The sequence below is a fragment of the Diceros bicornis genome, chromosome 31 (genome assembly GCF_020826845.1).
Source record: "Diceros bicornis minor isolate mBicDic1 chromosome 31, mDicBic1.mat.cur, whole genome shotgun sequence".
Classification (NCBI taxonomy): domain Eukaryota; kingdom Metazoa; phylum Chordata; class Mammalia; order Perissodactyla; family Rhinocerotidae; genus Diceros; species Diceros bicornis.
In genome coordinates this window covers 4,450,246-4,463,468 of record NC_080770.1, presented here as the reverse complement: position 1 = coordinate 4,463,468, position 13,223 = coordinate 4,450,246, and the positions used below count along the sequence as shown (strand labels likewise).

At 54.8% G+C, this 13,223-nt stretch overlaps 1 protein-coding gene across 1 annotated transcript; it reads right to left on the bottom strand.

Annotated features, from left to right (window-relative positions):
• Positions 1 to 7,049: 7,049 nt before the first annotated feature.
• On the bottom strand, positions 7,050 to 12,407 carry FGF19 (fibroblast growth factor 19). The gene is made up of 3 exons (XM_058526189.1): positions 11,956 to 12,407; positions 11,601 to 11,704; positions 7,050 to 8,980 (listed from the first exon to the last, which is right to left on the bottom strand). The coding sequence occupies exons 1-3, from the start codon at positions 12,194 to 12,196 to the stop codon at positions 8,666 to 8,668; spliced, it is 660 nt and encodes a 219-aa protein (XP_058382172.1). The 5' UTR covers positions 12,197 to 12,407; the 3' UTR covers positions 7,050 to 8,665.
• Positions 12,408 to 13,223: the final 816 nt, after the last annotated feature.

The window sequence follows — 13,223 nt, the reverse complement described above, 5'->3', positions numbered from 1 at the left end:
TCCCCCATGATACCCAGGCATCAGTCACTCCACCCCGGGCCCAGGGGCCACCGGGCAGGACAGCTGATGAGGAAGGAGGTGCCCCCCCAAACCCCTAGCCTGCCTTGGGCTCCCCCAGCCCTCATGTTCCAGGAAGGCAGGGCTCCCCGAAGCAGGGGGCTCGCAGCCTGGGCCGGTGTCAGTGGTGCGTGAAACTCTGGGCCCGGCCCCATCGCCATGTCAGTCTTCCTGAGAGTAAATTGAGCTTCGGTCTCACTGATGAGTCTGGCTCTGTGCCCAAGCGTGCGTGAAAATTGCCCCTAGATAAACTGAGAGTGCAATCCAGCAGCCTCTGGAAAGACTTTAAATGTGAATACCCTTTTTGACATAGCAATTCTACTCGTGTCTGTCCATCTGTCTGTGGGTTGAATGTTGGCCCCCAAAACGTATGTCCAAGTTCTAACCCCCAGAACCTGTGAGAGTGACCTTAGTTGGAAACAGTGTCTTGGCGGATATAAGGATTTTGAGATGAGATCATCCTGGATTACCCACATGGGCCCTAAATCCAGTGACAAGTGTTATATTATACAGACGGAAGAGGAGAGACGCAGAAAAGGCTAGGTGAAGACAGAGGCAGAGACCTGCGTGATGCAGCCATAAGCCCAGGAACGCCTGGAGCCCCAGAAGCTGGAAGAGGCAGGAAGGACCCTCCCCTTGAGCCTCCAGAGGGAGCACAGCCCTGTGACACCTTGATTTTGGACTTCTGGCCTCCAGAATCATGAGAGAATCAATTTCTCTTGTTTTAAGCCTCCTGGTTGGTGGTAATTTGTTACGGCAGCCCCAGGAAACCAATACTGCGCCCTGGAGAAACACTTGCTGATGTGCACAGAGACATATTCACGAGTGTTGTTGGTAGAGGAAAAGTGTCACAGCACCCTGTGTGCCTCGGACAGGCCATGATGCCGAGAGAGCTCGTCCATCTGGGGGACAGAATCTCTGCAGGACGAGGCGGGCCAGTTCAGTCGGTGTGGTCCAGAGGGGCTGGATTCACGAGAAGGAGCAAGCTGTGCGGAGTTTGCGGAAAGATCCTTCCAGGCAGAGGGGACTAAAGACTCTAACGGTGAGCTGTCAGGTTTGGGGAGGCCAGAGGGGCAGGCGTGGAAGGAGGGAAGGGGGTGGAGAGAGAGGTAGGAGGTGAGGGCAGGGAGAGGGGTGAGGAGGGGATTATGTGGCACTTGGGACCACAGCGGCCCCAATGTATGTAGCAATACACAGCCCCCTGAGAGGGGGCAGGAGAGGGGACTAGGAGGGTAGGAGAGACAGACTCCTCTTTGCCCACAGAATTTGCTTTTTCACAACGAGAATAACTCACGAGTCATAATTAAATACACACCCTTTCAAAAGGTCACAAATCTCACGTGGAATCCAAGGACCTAAGTCCGACGGCCCATTTTACAGGCGGGAAGGTGGAGGCCCAGAAAGGGCCAAGGGTGTTTGCCGCTGGTGTCAGAGCTCCGGCTGGTGAGGAGTCCTCACCAGGCTACCCCCTTCCCCCCTCCACCGTAGAGACTGCACCCCCACCCACGTGGCCTGGGGGATGGGGGATTGGTGGGCTGGACCTCAGATGACGCCCCCCTCATTCTGTTCTGCACCCCAAGGCAGATGGAGCTGCTCAGGGACCTGTAGCACCCCTGTGCTCAGAAACCTCCCATGACCCCCCATGGCCCGGGGAATGCAGTTAAACTTCTTCGTCTGGCGGAAAGGAGCCCTCCTCCGCTAGGTTCTCCCTCCGTCATTGAGCCTGTGAGCACCTCCGGGAGAGGGACGCTGAGCCAGCACCGGGCCTGCCCCCAGGGAGCTCGCCATCAAGGGAACTGTTGGTCCTCCTGTGGGGCTGTGAATGCTGAGCTGCACACATTCCTGCCACCAACATTGGATGAGCCCAGGGGGCGCTCTGGGGCTGGGGGTACAGCAGGGAGTGGGACGTTTACACCTGCCTCGTGTTGTGGAGCCAATGTCCTAGGAAAGATGGGGGTGAGTACAGGAAAATTCTCTCATCCAGTCTTTGTGCTTAACAAAATCTATGGAGATCCGTCTATCATCTGTCTATCATCTACCTACCTACCTATCTGCCTACCTATCTATCTATCTATCTATCTACCTATCTATCTACTACCTATCTACCTACCTACCTATCTGTCTGTCTATCTATCTATCTATCTATCTATCTATCTATCTATCTATCTATCTATCTTAGGTTGCTAGGGCTGCCATAACAAAATACCACAGATGAGGTGGCTTAAACCACAGACACTTATCGTCTCCCAGTCCTGGAGGCTGGACGTCCGAGATTCAGGTGTGGGCAGGGCTGGTTCCTCCTGAGGCCTCTCTCCTTGGCGTGTAGACAGCCGTCTCCTCCCTGTGTCCTCACGTGGTCATCCCTCTGTGTGCATCCCTGGTGTCTCTCCCTGTTCTTATAAGGACACCAGTCATGTTGGATTAGGGCCCACCCTAATGACCTCATTTTAATTTGATCACCTCTTTAAAGACCCTCTCTCCAAATACAGTCACACTCTGAGATATACAGGGGTTAGGGCTTCAACATATGAATTTGGGGGGAATACAACTCAGCCCATAACACACACACACACACATACACACACACACACCTCCTACAGCCACCTGTTCCTTGTACTTCCTTCCGGAGGTGTCCCCCTGCACACATGAGCACACGGGAAGGAGGAGACATTTGCCTTAAACCCTAGATGGGAGGAAGAGAGAGCAAGCAGGCAAGCTTGAAGATATCAGGGAAGCCAAGAGGAGGCAGGAAGGAGGGAGGGAAGAGGGAGGACGTGGTGGAGTTCTGTCTCGTCAGCCTGGGCTGCTGTAACACAGTACACAGATGGACAGCTCAGGAATGAAGGAGAAATAAAGACAGTCCCAGATGAAGGAAAGCGCAGAGAATTTCTTGCTCGCAACTCTGCCATTAAAGAGTGGCTGAAGGAAGTTCTCCAAAGAGAAAGAAATTACAACAGAAAAAGGCTTGAGACTTGAGAGAGGAACGAGGGGCATGGGACTGGTGAAACCAGGGGTGAATATATCAGCCTATCCTTCTCCTGAGTTTTTTACAATCATATTCGATGGTTGAGGCAAAAATTATAACAGCATCTGACGGACGTGGTGCTCAGTATATGTAGAGGAAACACTTAAGACAATTATACTTAAAAAGTGTGGGGGATGAAGGGACCTCGACAAAAGTGATGTCCCTCCACTTCACTCAGTGTTAAATGTTGATGGTGGCGGACTGTGCTCAGCTGCCTGTGCATACTGTGGTCCCGGAGCCACAGCCGCTCAGAAATCTCTCTCAATCTCTCTCTCTCCCTGCCTCTCTCTCTCTCTCTCACTCTCTTCTCTCTCTGTCTCTCCCCCATCTCCCCCGCCCTCACTTACAGATGATACACCTCCTCCCATCCTTGTTCCCCTCATGGAGACCCCTTTCTGGTGACCTTGAGAGTGGGGGAGGGGAGTCAGCCAAGGCAGCCACTGTTCTGCCCTCTGTAACTGGATGACCAGTTTCTGGGTCCAGGGCAGCCTTACGCCCACCCACCCCTCACACTTCCCCGTCTTTTGGATCACGTCTAGGTGGCATTTCGCGATCCAGAAGAGGGAAGCTCACCCAACCCAGCACTGGATGGCGAATTGATGAAAGCAGGCATTTAGAGGGCATTCTGTCCCCGTGGGTTCTCCCCTGGGGAGCCTCCCCTCCCTCAGTCCCTGAGGTCCTGGGGCTGACTTCGCCCAGGGCTGGAGAGGGTGACGCAGGGCTGGCCAGCAGAGCACCCTGGCCCCTGGCTGCAGGGGTGGGGATCCGGCAGGGAATGAACCTGGGAAGGATAAGGTTTCATGGGACTTGATTCTGGGACTGTGGCTGGAGCTGCTGGTGGGAGAGCCCTGTCTGTCATCCCTGCCGAGGCGGAGGGAGGATGGAAGGGGAGCCTGCGGTTGCTGGGGACCATCCTGTCATCAAGAAGGGGAAGATGCCTAAAAGCTGGGAGACAGAGAGACACTCACGTCTGGTGATGTCTGAGCCCTGGGGCCCGGCATGCCCAGAGCCAGACGCCACCCAGCGTTTCAGGAAAGGGAACCACCGCCAAGGTAACACAGCCTTGAGGGAGTGTAAGGATTCTCGCTTCACAACCCAAGGAAGAAAGAAACCAAAGGAAGCGTGGGATTGTCCCAAGGCCACGCCACCCCCGGCTGGGATCTTTCAAATTCTGCTTCCAGGCGCTCTCCACGGGACAGGCGTGTACAGCTGGGCCACATTCTGCCCCTGCCCCTCCCTCATTATGTAACCCCATGTCAGTGGTGGGAATCTGAAGCTAGGGCTGCCGGATAAAACACAGGACACCCAGTTAAATCTGAATTCCAGATGAACAGAGAATAATTTTTAGTATATCTCAAATATGGCATGGGACATACTTATACTGAAAAGATGCATTGCTTCTCTGAAATTCAAATTCAGCTGGGCATGCTGTGGTTTTATTTGCTAAATTTGACAACACTGTCTCAGGCAGGGAAGGCAGATGCAGCAAGAGGGCAAGGCCGCCTTCCTATGAGGAGCAGAGATGGGGTGGGTGGGTGGGGGGGTCCTAAGACTCAGCCTCAAAAAATAACCTTCCCCGTCTCCTGCCAGAGGACCCACATCATCCACGGACACAGTCATCACGGCTTTTCGGCTGCCAGGTCAAGTGAAAACATGACCTGGAAAGAAAACATATTAACCATTAAGACTCTAGTGTGAATTAGTTTACAAAGTTGTGCATTTACTCGTTATTGTGAGCTGTACTACAGGGAGGAGACTCAGGGGGACGTGCTTCATTTTCCCCTGAAGTGTTTGTCTCCAGAGCACCAAGGATCGAATGCAAACTGTTTTCCTGTGGTTCTCAACCTGGGCTGAACATTGGAACCACCGGGGGCTTTACAAAATCCCAGTGTCCGGGCCACACCTCTTCCGATTACACCAGGATCTCTTTGGGGGAGGCCTAGCGCTGGTGATCTTCCCCAGGTGATTTAGATGTGCAGCCGAAATTGAGAACCAGTGGAAACGACTGTTCAGGCCGGGAGTTCTAGTCTTGGTGAGGGCTGCCATCGGCCGGCAGCCAGCTCTGCACCAGGCATCCTGCAGACTTAATTCCATTTGATTCTCCCAGCGGTCCTGCAATGCAGACGTTGTTAATCTCACCGTCCGCACGCGGATGCAGGCTCAGAGAAGTGGCATGACTTTCTCAAGGTGACACAGTAGGAGTCATTGCCAGGTTGACCCCACAGCCCCTGGGCCATGCTGCCTCCTGGCCGTGCAACTTTGGATGAGTGCCTTCCCCTCTCTGGTCCTGTACTCCTTTCTCTGTAAAACGAGGGATAGAGGATGCTGTGTCAGCATGCGACATCCAGTCCTGCCAGCCCAGGTCTCAAATTAGCCTTGTCACACAGCGGGGGCATTAAAGAGTGAGGTGGCATCTTGACAGTGGGGGGCCCAACTCTGGTGTCATCAGCGTAAGCAATGGTTTAGAGAGTGGGGACCCCTTGCTGTGGGGGTGGGAGGCGCCCTGTGAAATGGCCTTCGTGGACTATAACGATCATTTTATTCATAATAATGGCCAACATAAGCACCCAGTGACTCCCCGCTGAATGAGTGGACTGGACACTTGTCCATACCGGGCACCGTCCTGGTCAGTCCTCCATTCATCTTCTATGTCCATCCTCATCCCATTTCACAGATGAGGAAGTCGAGGCAATGATTTGCTCCAGAATGAACAGCTGGTAAGTGGGGCATCTGCCGAGCCCCCCAGGCAGTCTGTCGCCCAGCCTTCACACTCAGCCACATCACACTGGTGGCCCGGACAGCTTGAGGAGCAAACATTTGTGGTTTTTATGCCGTCAGAGAACAGTTTTTGTTTTTTTTCTCTATTTTTTTGTTTTGGGATAATTATAGATTCACAAGAAGTTGCAAAGACAGTACAGAGTGGTCCTGAGTCCCCTTCGCCTGGCTTCCACCAGTGGTTACATCTTAAGTAACCAGAACACCATGTCGAAACCAGGGAATTGATGTCAGTGCAACGTGCGTGGTCTGTCCTTGTAACACGTGTGTAGATTCAACACAGCCACTACCGCAACTAAGCTACACAATGGACCCACCACGAAGACCTCCCTCTGCTACCCACTTATGGTCACGCCCACCCCTCCCCTACCCCTGACACTTGGCAGCCACTAAGTTAGAATCACGACTTTCAATCACATTTTGGCAGCCGAGTTCACGTACGTGTACTTGCCTTGATGACGTAGGTCCACACTGTTAGTCACCCCACTGTCCTTCTCCCCTGCATCTTCCTTGCTAACAGAGCCCCCCCTTTGATTAGGGGGCACATGCGCCCCACTTGCCACTTGCTTTCCCAGCCTGCCTTGAGCTGGGGGTGCCCTCCCACCAGTCCCGGCTCATAGAATGTAACCAGAATCTGCTGGCAGGTTCTAAGGAAGCTTTGGCTTTCCAGAGGAGCTCAGGGCGGCAAGCATTCCTTCTCCCTGGCTTGGGCACAGCAGTGACTCTGAGACCACGAGGCCACAGCTTGCTGGAGACACCGAGAATCGGAGAACACAGCCCGGGCATCGCTGGGCCATGAACAAACATGTCACCTCCGGGTTTATTCTTTACAAAAAGAAACGCTGTTTGTTTCCACAGTGGTTCTCAATTGGGGGTGATCTTGCCCCCTAAGGACATGTGTCACCTTCTGGAGACATTTGTGGTTGTCACAATGGGGGGCTGCTACTGGCATCTAAGGAGGCCGGGGATGCTAACATCCTAGAATGCTCAGGAACACCTTCCCCAGCAAGGAATTACGTGGCCCTGAATGTCGGTGTGCCGAGGGTGGCGCACCTGAGTCAGGCCACTGCTAGTCGTGGTTTCTGTTTCCTGCAGCTGAAAACACTCCTGGCCCAGTGGCCGCTCTGACCACTCAGTCTCCCAGCAGAGGTGGTGTGAGGAAGCCAGCATCCAGGCATCAAGTGCAGCTGGGTCCAAACCAGCCCCCATCACAAGCTGGTTAACCTAAATGTACTGTCTAACTCCCTGAGGGTTGTTGCAATGATCAGGAGCTTACAGTAGAAAGCGCAGAGTATCGGACGTGGCGAACACGCAGAGGGTCTCCTTCTGTGCACAGCACCCCCATCTCCTTCCCGGCCCGTCCTCCCTTTTGCTCACAGACCTTCCAGTTGGATAACAGAATGCAACTTTTGGTACGAACAATCCCGCTTTAATGTAGAAAACAAAACTCATGTACATACATAAATACAATTTGGGGGTATAAATAAAGTAAGAAAATAAAGAGATGTACATATCAAACAAAATAAATTACTCATAAATAGCACGTTGGAACCTAAGTGCTGGGGAAAGGACTCGGTCTTCCCTGCTCCGTCCACAAGTTACTGGCAAGATTTGGGACCTTCAGATCTTCCTTTTCCTAGCTTTTGAGTTGAACGTGCGGGTTTCCCTAAGGTGGGAGGCTGCCAAGCCTCCCCAAGGCACAGAATGACTTGGTGCCCAGGGCAAAGGGCTGGGGAAGTGAAAGCAGCTTCTGGAAGACGGCGTCTGCTCTTTCAGGTCAATATCCACAGCCCTTAAGAAAGGAGAGAGTGCCAGAGCCCCAGCGTGAAGGGGGACAACTAGGAAGGGTGTGTGGGCCTGTGGGGTTCCATCTCTAAGGGCCCTCATGGGAAATCCACGTGACGGAGCAGATCCAATTCCCTGGAAACCCACAGTCCCCGTGGCAAACAGGGGCTGCAGGGACCGGCTGTGTTCATGTCCTGTCTCTCTGAGCAGGTGGCAGAGGTGGCAGCACGGCCATTCACCTTTGGGTAACCCCGGGCACGTGCTGACTATGTGCAGGGCGCTGGCTGTCAGAAAGGGGTGGGGCGGAAGTAGGTGAGTCGCCTTATCTGACAAGTAGTGCATCTCAGAACCAGCCGTAACCGAGTTCTCAAGGCTCGCCTAGGCTGCAGGGGGGCTCTGGGACCCCCCGGCTCCTGAAGCCTGGTGGGCTGTGCTTGTGCCCAGTCAGTTCTGTCCTGGAGGGGTTTGCGGAGAGCCAACCATCCTCCTTGGCGTTGAGATCTGGATCAATTCTCACATGCGGTCAAGTCAAATTTATCTGAGGTTTCACAGAGCTGATCACCTGTACATGAGTTTAAAATGACTGCTTGCCTTCTGGCTGCCCCTGTTGGAAACGGCAGCAGAGAATTTCAGCTTGGTGTTAAGAACTTTCCCAAGGTAGTGAGTTCCCCATCACTGGAGGTATGCAAGCAGGACATGGGCAGCACAGTGACTTGTCCAGCAATGAATGGCAAAGGTTACAGGCCTGGGGGCTGGGGTAGGTAGCCGTTGGGTGCAGGCAGGGGGGCTGGGGTTGGGTGGGTGGAGGGCTACTATTTTATGATCATACAAGTCTATCTGCTAGTAACTGGCACAGCCAATGTAAAACTCTATATTATGTACAAGTTCTAAACATTTCTTCCTAAAGCTAAATAGCACATGGACCCAGATCGTACTTGCAGAAGCACAGCCAGAGCCCACTCTGCCAACACCACAGGCCTGGGGTCCTGGCCTTCAGGGGCAGGCGGGAGGCCAGAACCTCAGCTATTTCTGAAAGCTGGGACTCTTCACCAGTCCCACGTTGGTGGCGATCCCAAAAGGGTCCATGCTGTCTGTTTCCAGGGGCGAAGGAAACATGTCGGGTTCCAGGTGGTCCTGGAGGTCCCGGGGTTCCACTGGGTTCCTGGGCAGCATGGGCAGGAAGTGAGACAGGGGCAGAAAGCCCCTCCCCTTGTAGAGCTGCCTCTGCTTGGCATTGCTCAGAGAGACGGGCAGGTGGTGCCTCTTGGACCGGTACACGTTGTAGCCATCAGGGCGGATCTCCTCCTCAAAAGCGCAGTCCTCGGCAGAGTACTGAGGCTGCGGAGACAAACGGCAGCCCGTGAGCACCAGCGGGTGAGACTGCGCCCGGGGGGCTCTGTGCTGCACACCGCTGCTCAGGTCCACACGGTCAGTCGTATATACGCGCGTGTGTAGTTCAAGGTTATAAAGTATGAAGGTATGTAAAGCACGTGTATTTATATGTAAAGTGTATATAGTTAGTATAACGTAATATGTATATATTACATATATATAAAGTATCCATAAAGCATGTATTGTTCTGTTAATACACGCATTGAACACATAGATTAATATACAATATAAATATATAGTAACATTAAACATATATACTTTATACATAAATTTATATGTATTCATACTTTATATACCTTCATACTTTATAACCCTTACCTATACATAGACATAAATACTCTGAGTATATACATGTATTTCATATATGTGTATTTTATGTACATTCTCAATATTTATAAATACTTTACATGGGTCCTTAGTATTTTTCACTATATGTCCTTTTTGAAACTTAGTCGTCTTCTGAGCGATAAGATCCATAAAATCAGAAGCATGCTGATCCGCATTCATGCTTCCCTCACCCTTCACATTAAATACCTAACCACTGACATTACAAAGTCCCTTGCTTTCCACTGGCTCTTTTGGAAATACTGCTAAACTACGTTAACCTTTTAGGATCAATCTTTTAATTAAGAATTACCTGTAATCCAATCTGGGGCAGAGATTAAAGCATCCACTGCCTGTTTAGACTGTGAGTGATTCTAAGTCATTTTTGTCTGGGGCCCTTGTCCCCTCTGCTCCTTCATTGAGTTGCTGAGAGCCTTCCAGGCAGGCTGCCAGGATCTTCAAGATAAAGGCAGCCCCCTCCCCCAGGCCCGGGCAGGAGCCTGCACCCAGCGGGTGGCCGGGAATGCATGCTGAAGGAAGGAACCAGTCCCTGATCCCAGAACATTCCCAGTGGAGAGGTGCCAGTGGGCAAGTCTGGTCTCAGACTGGAATGTCATTACCCCTTGAGGACACAGACAGCCAGGAAGGCTGGCAGGTAAGCAGCCCCAGGAAGCACCCAGTCTCCTTTCTGCCCAAGCCTCCAAAGGTCGCTGAACTGCAGGTGGGTGAGCGCTCTGCTGATAAGAACTCTGATAAGGCCCGCCTCCAGTGAAGCTCCTGCCAGGGGATAAAGCCACCAGACAGCGAGCTGCGGGTGTTCAAAGTGATAAACAAACAAGAGAAGTAAACCAAACGGCGCTCTGCTGGGTCTTTGGGAGAAATTAGCATCTCATTCTCTTCTCCACACAGAAAATGAAATGATTTCGAGTTTCTAGGAGAATGTGGAATTTCTGGTTTTTGTTTTTGTTTTTTTAAATCTCAGTTCTTGCTAAGCCATGCCCGCGGGATCAAGAAGAAGAACAGGATTTAGGTGGGGACTCCTCCACCCCCACCCCAGTTTGGATTAGGAGAATGGCGGATTAGACCCATTTGCCCCTGCTGGCACTCCCTCCATTAGCCCCCCCATAAGTAAATGTCACAATGACAAAATTGCAACCGAGGGTTTGAAGTGGCTTTGGGTGTCAGCTTTCAGCAAGCCGACCACCTCCTTTGCCTCCATTCTTGTTCTTTCACGCAGGACTCCGCCCTAAAATCTGAACCAGGCACTCTGGATAAAGACAGTAAATGGGCGTCAGAGCCACAAAACAATTTGGAGACACTAAAAAGATTCGCGCTTCCGGGGAGGCCCGGCATCTTCATCTTTTCTTGGGGGGTGGGGGCATCCCGTGAGGCGCGATCCCCCCACCCCCCGCCCCTCCATTGAAGACTTGCGCCTGGCCGGGACCTCACACAGGCTCCTCTGTGCGCCCGCGGGCGCGGAGGGGGCGAGGGCTGCCTTTGAACTCTCAGCCTTTGTTCCCGGCGACCCAAGCCTCAGCATCCGCTCGCTTCCTGCCCTGAGACCTCCGTGGCTACCTGGGCTTTCCCAGCCGGCCCCCCAACCCCCCAACAAAAAGCATTTACAGTACAGGTGAGGTAAGCCAGACAGGAGCACCGCCGCCACTGGGATATCCTAACGCGTCTGCATCTTAAACCACATTGCTTTTCTGGTAGATAAAAATTAGCTTAAAAAATCTCTCCAATCCAATTTTTTTTCTGGCTAATTTGAATAATGACTTTTAAAAAAAGATCCAAGTTATGAATATACCCTTTTTCTTTCTTTCTTTTCTTTCTTTTTTTTTTTTTAATACCGCGGGGAGGGAAACGCAGGCGAGGACCACACACGCGCAGGCGGAGGCTGAAAAGGCCGGAGGTGGGTTTTCCTGTTTCATATCAAAGAGAGCCGAGTAATGGGTTTCCTCTGTCCGACTGGGCCGGCCTTTGGCTCAATTGGAAATTCACAGGCTGCTCTCACCCCTTCTCTGCTACTGGCCGGGACCAAAAACTTCCGTAGAAAAAAAGTCGAACAAGAGCTTAATCCGGCCCCTCGAAGTCTTTCCCTCGGAGCTCCATGCGGGCGAGGGCGGGGGAAGCGAGGAAACCCTGGATCCGATCCAGCGAGCCCCTCTGCTCTGCAGGCCCCCGCCTGGGGACAGGCGTAAGTCCCGCGCCCCAGCGCGTCCCGCCCGGTGGAGACACCTACCAGCCCTTGCATCCTGCCGTCGGCGCCCATGCAGAGGTACCGGACGCTGTGTACGCCCTTGATGGCCACGGTCCGCAGAGCGACGGCCCTGATCTCCACCAAACCTGGGAGCAAGGGAAGCAAAAAGCTGCATCCAAGAGCCTTGGGGCCCACAAGACGTGGATGCGGTTGGTGCACGGGCCTGTGCCCCCTCCCCCACTCCTCCTGCTCCTCGCGCTGTCTGGGGGCCCCGGCAGGGAGTGAAACGCCGAGGTGCCAAGCCCTGGGGCTCCCGTGAGTGGGGAGCCGCGAGAGCCGAAGAAAGTAACGGAAAGAAGGGGCGCTGGGGCGGGTGGGGGGCCCCACGGACACTCACTGTGCGCGCTCTGGCCCCGCGCGCAGTCCACGGCGCCGTCAGCGCGGACGCGCAGGAAGCAGCTGGAGAGGCCGTGGGGGCCCGCGGTGTACAGGTGCCGCAGGCGGATGGGCTCGCCCCAGCCGTAGTGCACGTGCGGCCCAGCGTCGGACAAGGCTAGGGGGAGCCCGGCTGCGGCCAGCCAGAGGCCGGCCAGGATCAGGGCGCGGGCCACCACGCACCGGCTCGGCGCGCTCCGCATGGCACCTTCCTCGGGCTCGGGGCGCAGTTCGGGCGGCAGGGGTGCGGGAGGCTGGGCGGCAGCCGGGACGGGCTGCGAGGCCGTGCGTGCCGAGATAAGGTGCCCGCGGCGCTCGAGCCAGCCGTGCGCTCTAGGCGCGGGGCCCTCCTGCTCCGACGGCGCGGCGGCTCGAGGCCGGCGGCCTTAAATAGCGCGTCTTACCCGGCGGGTGGGTGCCCGCGACCCGGGAGCATTTCTTATCAAGATTGCATCAGCCTTCCGCCCCCCGCACACACCCACTCACACCCCGCCTCCGGCCCCAGCCCCCTCGCCGGGCCCCGCCCGGGTGACCCCGCCCAGGCCACCCGGATCTGGGGGAGGAGGAGGCCCCGATTCGCGGGAGGGTTCGGGGGAGCTCCTCCCCGCGGCTCGGTGGCGGGGCCGGCGGCCCGGTCGCTCTTGGCTGGGCGAGTTTGATTTTATAAAGCAATAAAATAGACAACCGGAGCCCCGCCCCCAGGCCACGGCTCCCCGGGGAATGCGCTCGTCGCGGGGCGCTAGCAGGGGCGGGGGACAGGAACCCCGGGACCAGAGATTGGGGGGCACTGAGCTTTGCCTTCGTCACTCCCTGTCCGGAAAGGGCTCGCCTCGGCTTTGGGGCTCTCTCCCCTTAAAAGCCTACATCCACTGCCTTCCGCGACGGTCCCAACCCTCAGATCTCCAGACATAAATCCGTCCTTTAGAATTTCTCCCGCGGTTCGGAACCTCTGTCTCCGGGCTTTATGGTCTCGCGATCCCTGTCCCCTGCCCCGCCCCCTTTATCCCGGTAAATTGCCCCCCGACGGGGGGCCGGGCGCGATCTCCGCCCTCGGAGGAACAATGGGGGAGTCGCGCGCGGGCGAGCGCTAGATGGCGCTTCAGCCCCGGCTTCGGCCTCTGGGCTGGCTCGGGCCGCGCCCCCTCTGGGTTCGGCCTCTGCCGCGGCTCGCGGCGGTCCCCGGAGATGGAGCCTGGAAGGGCGGTCGTTGTGAAGGCGCCTTTCGGGGGC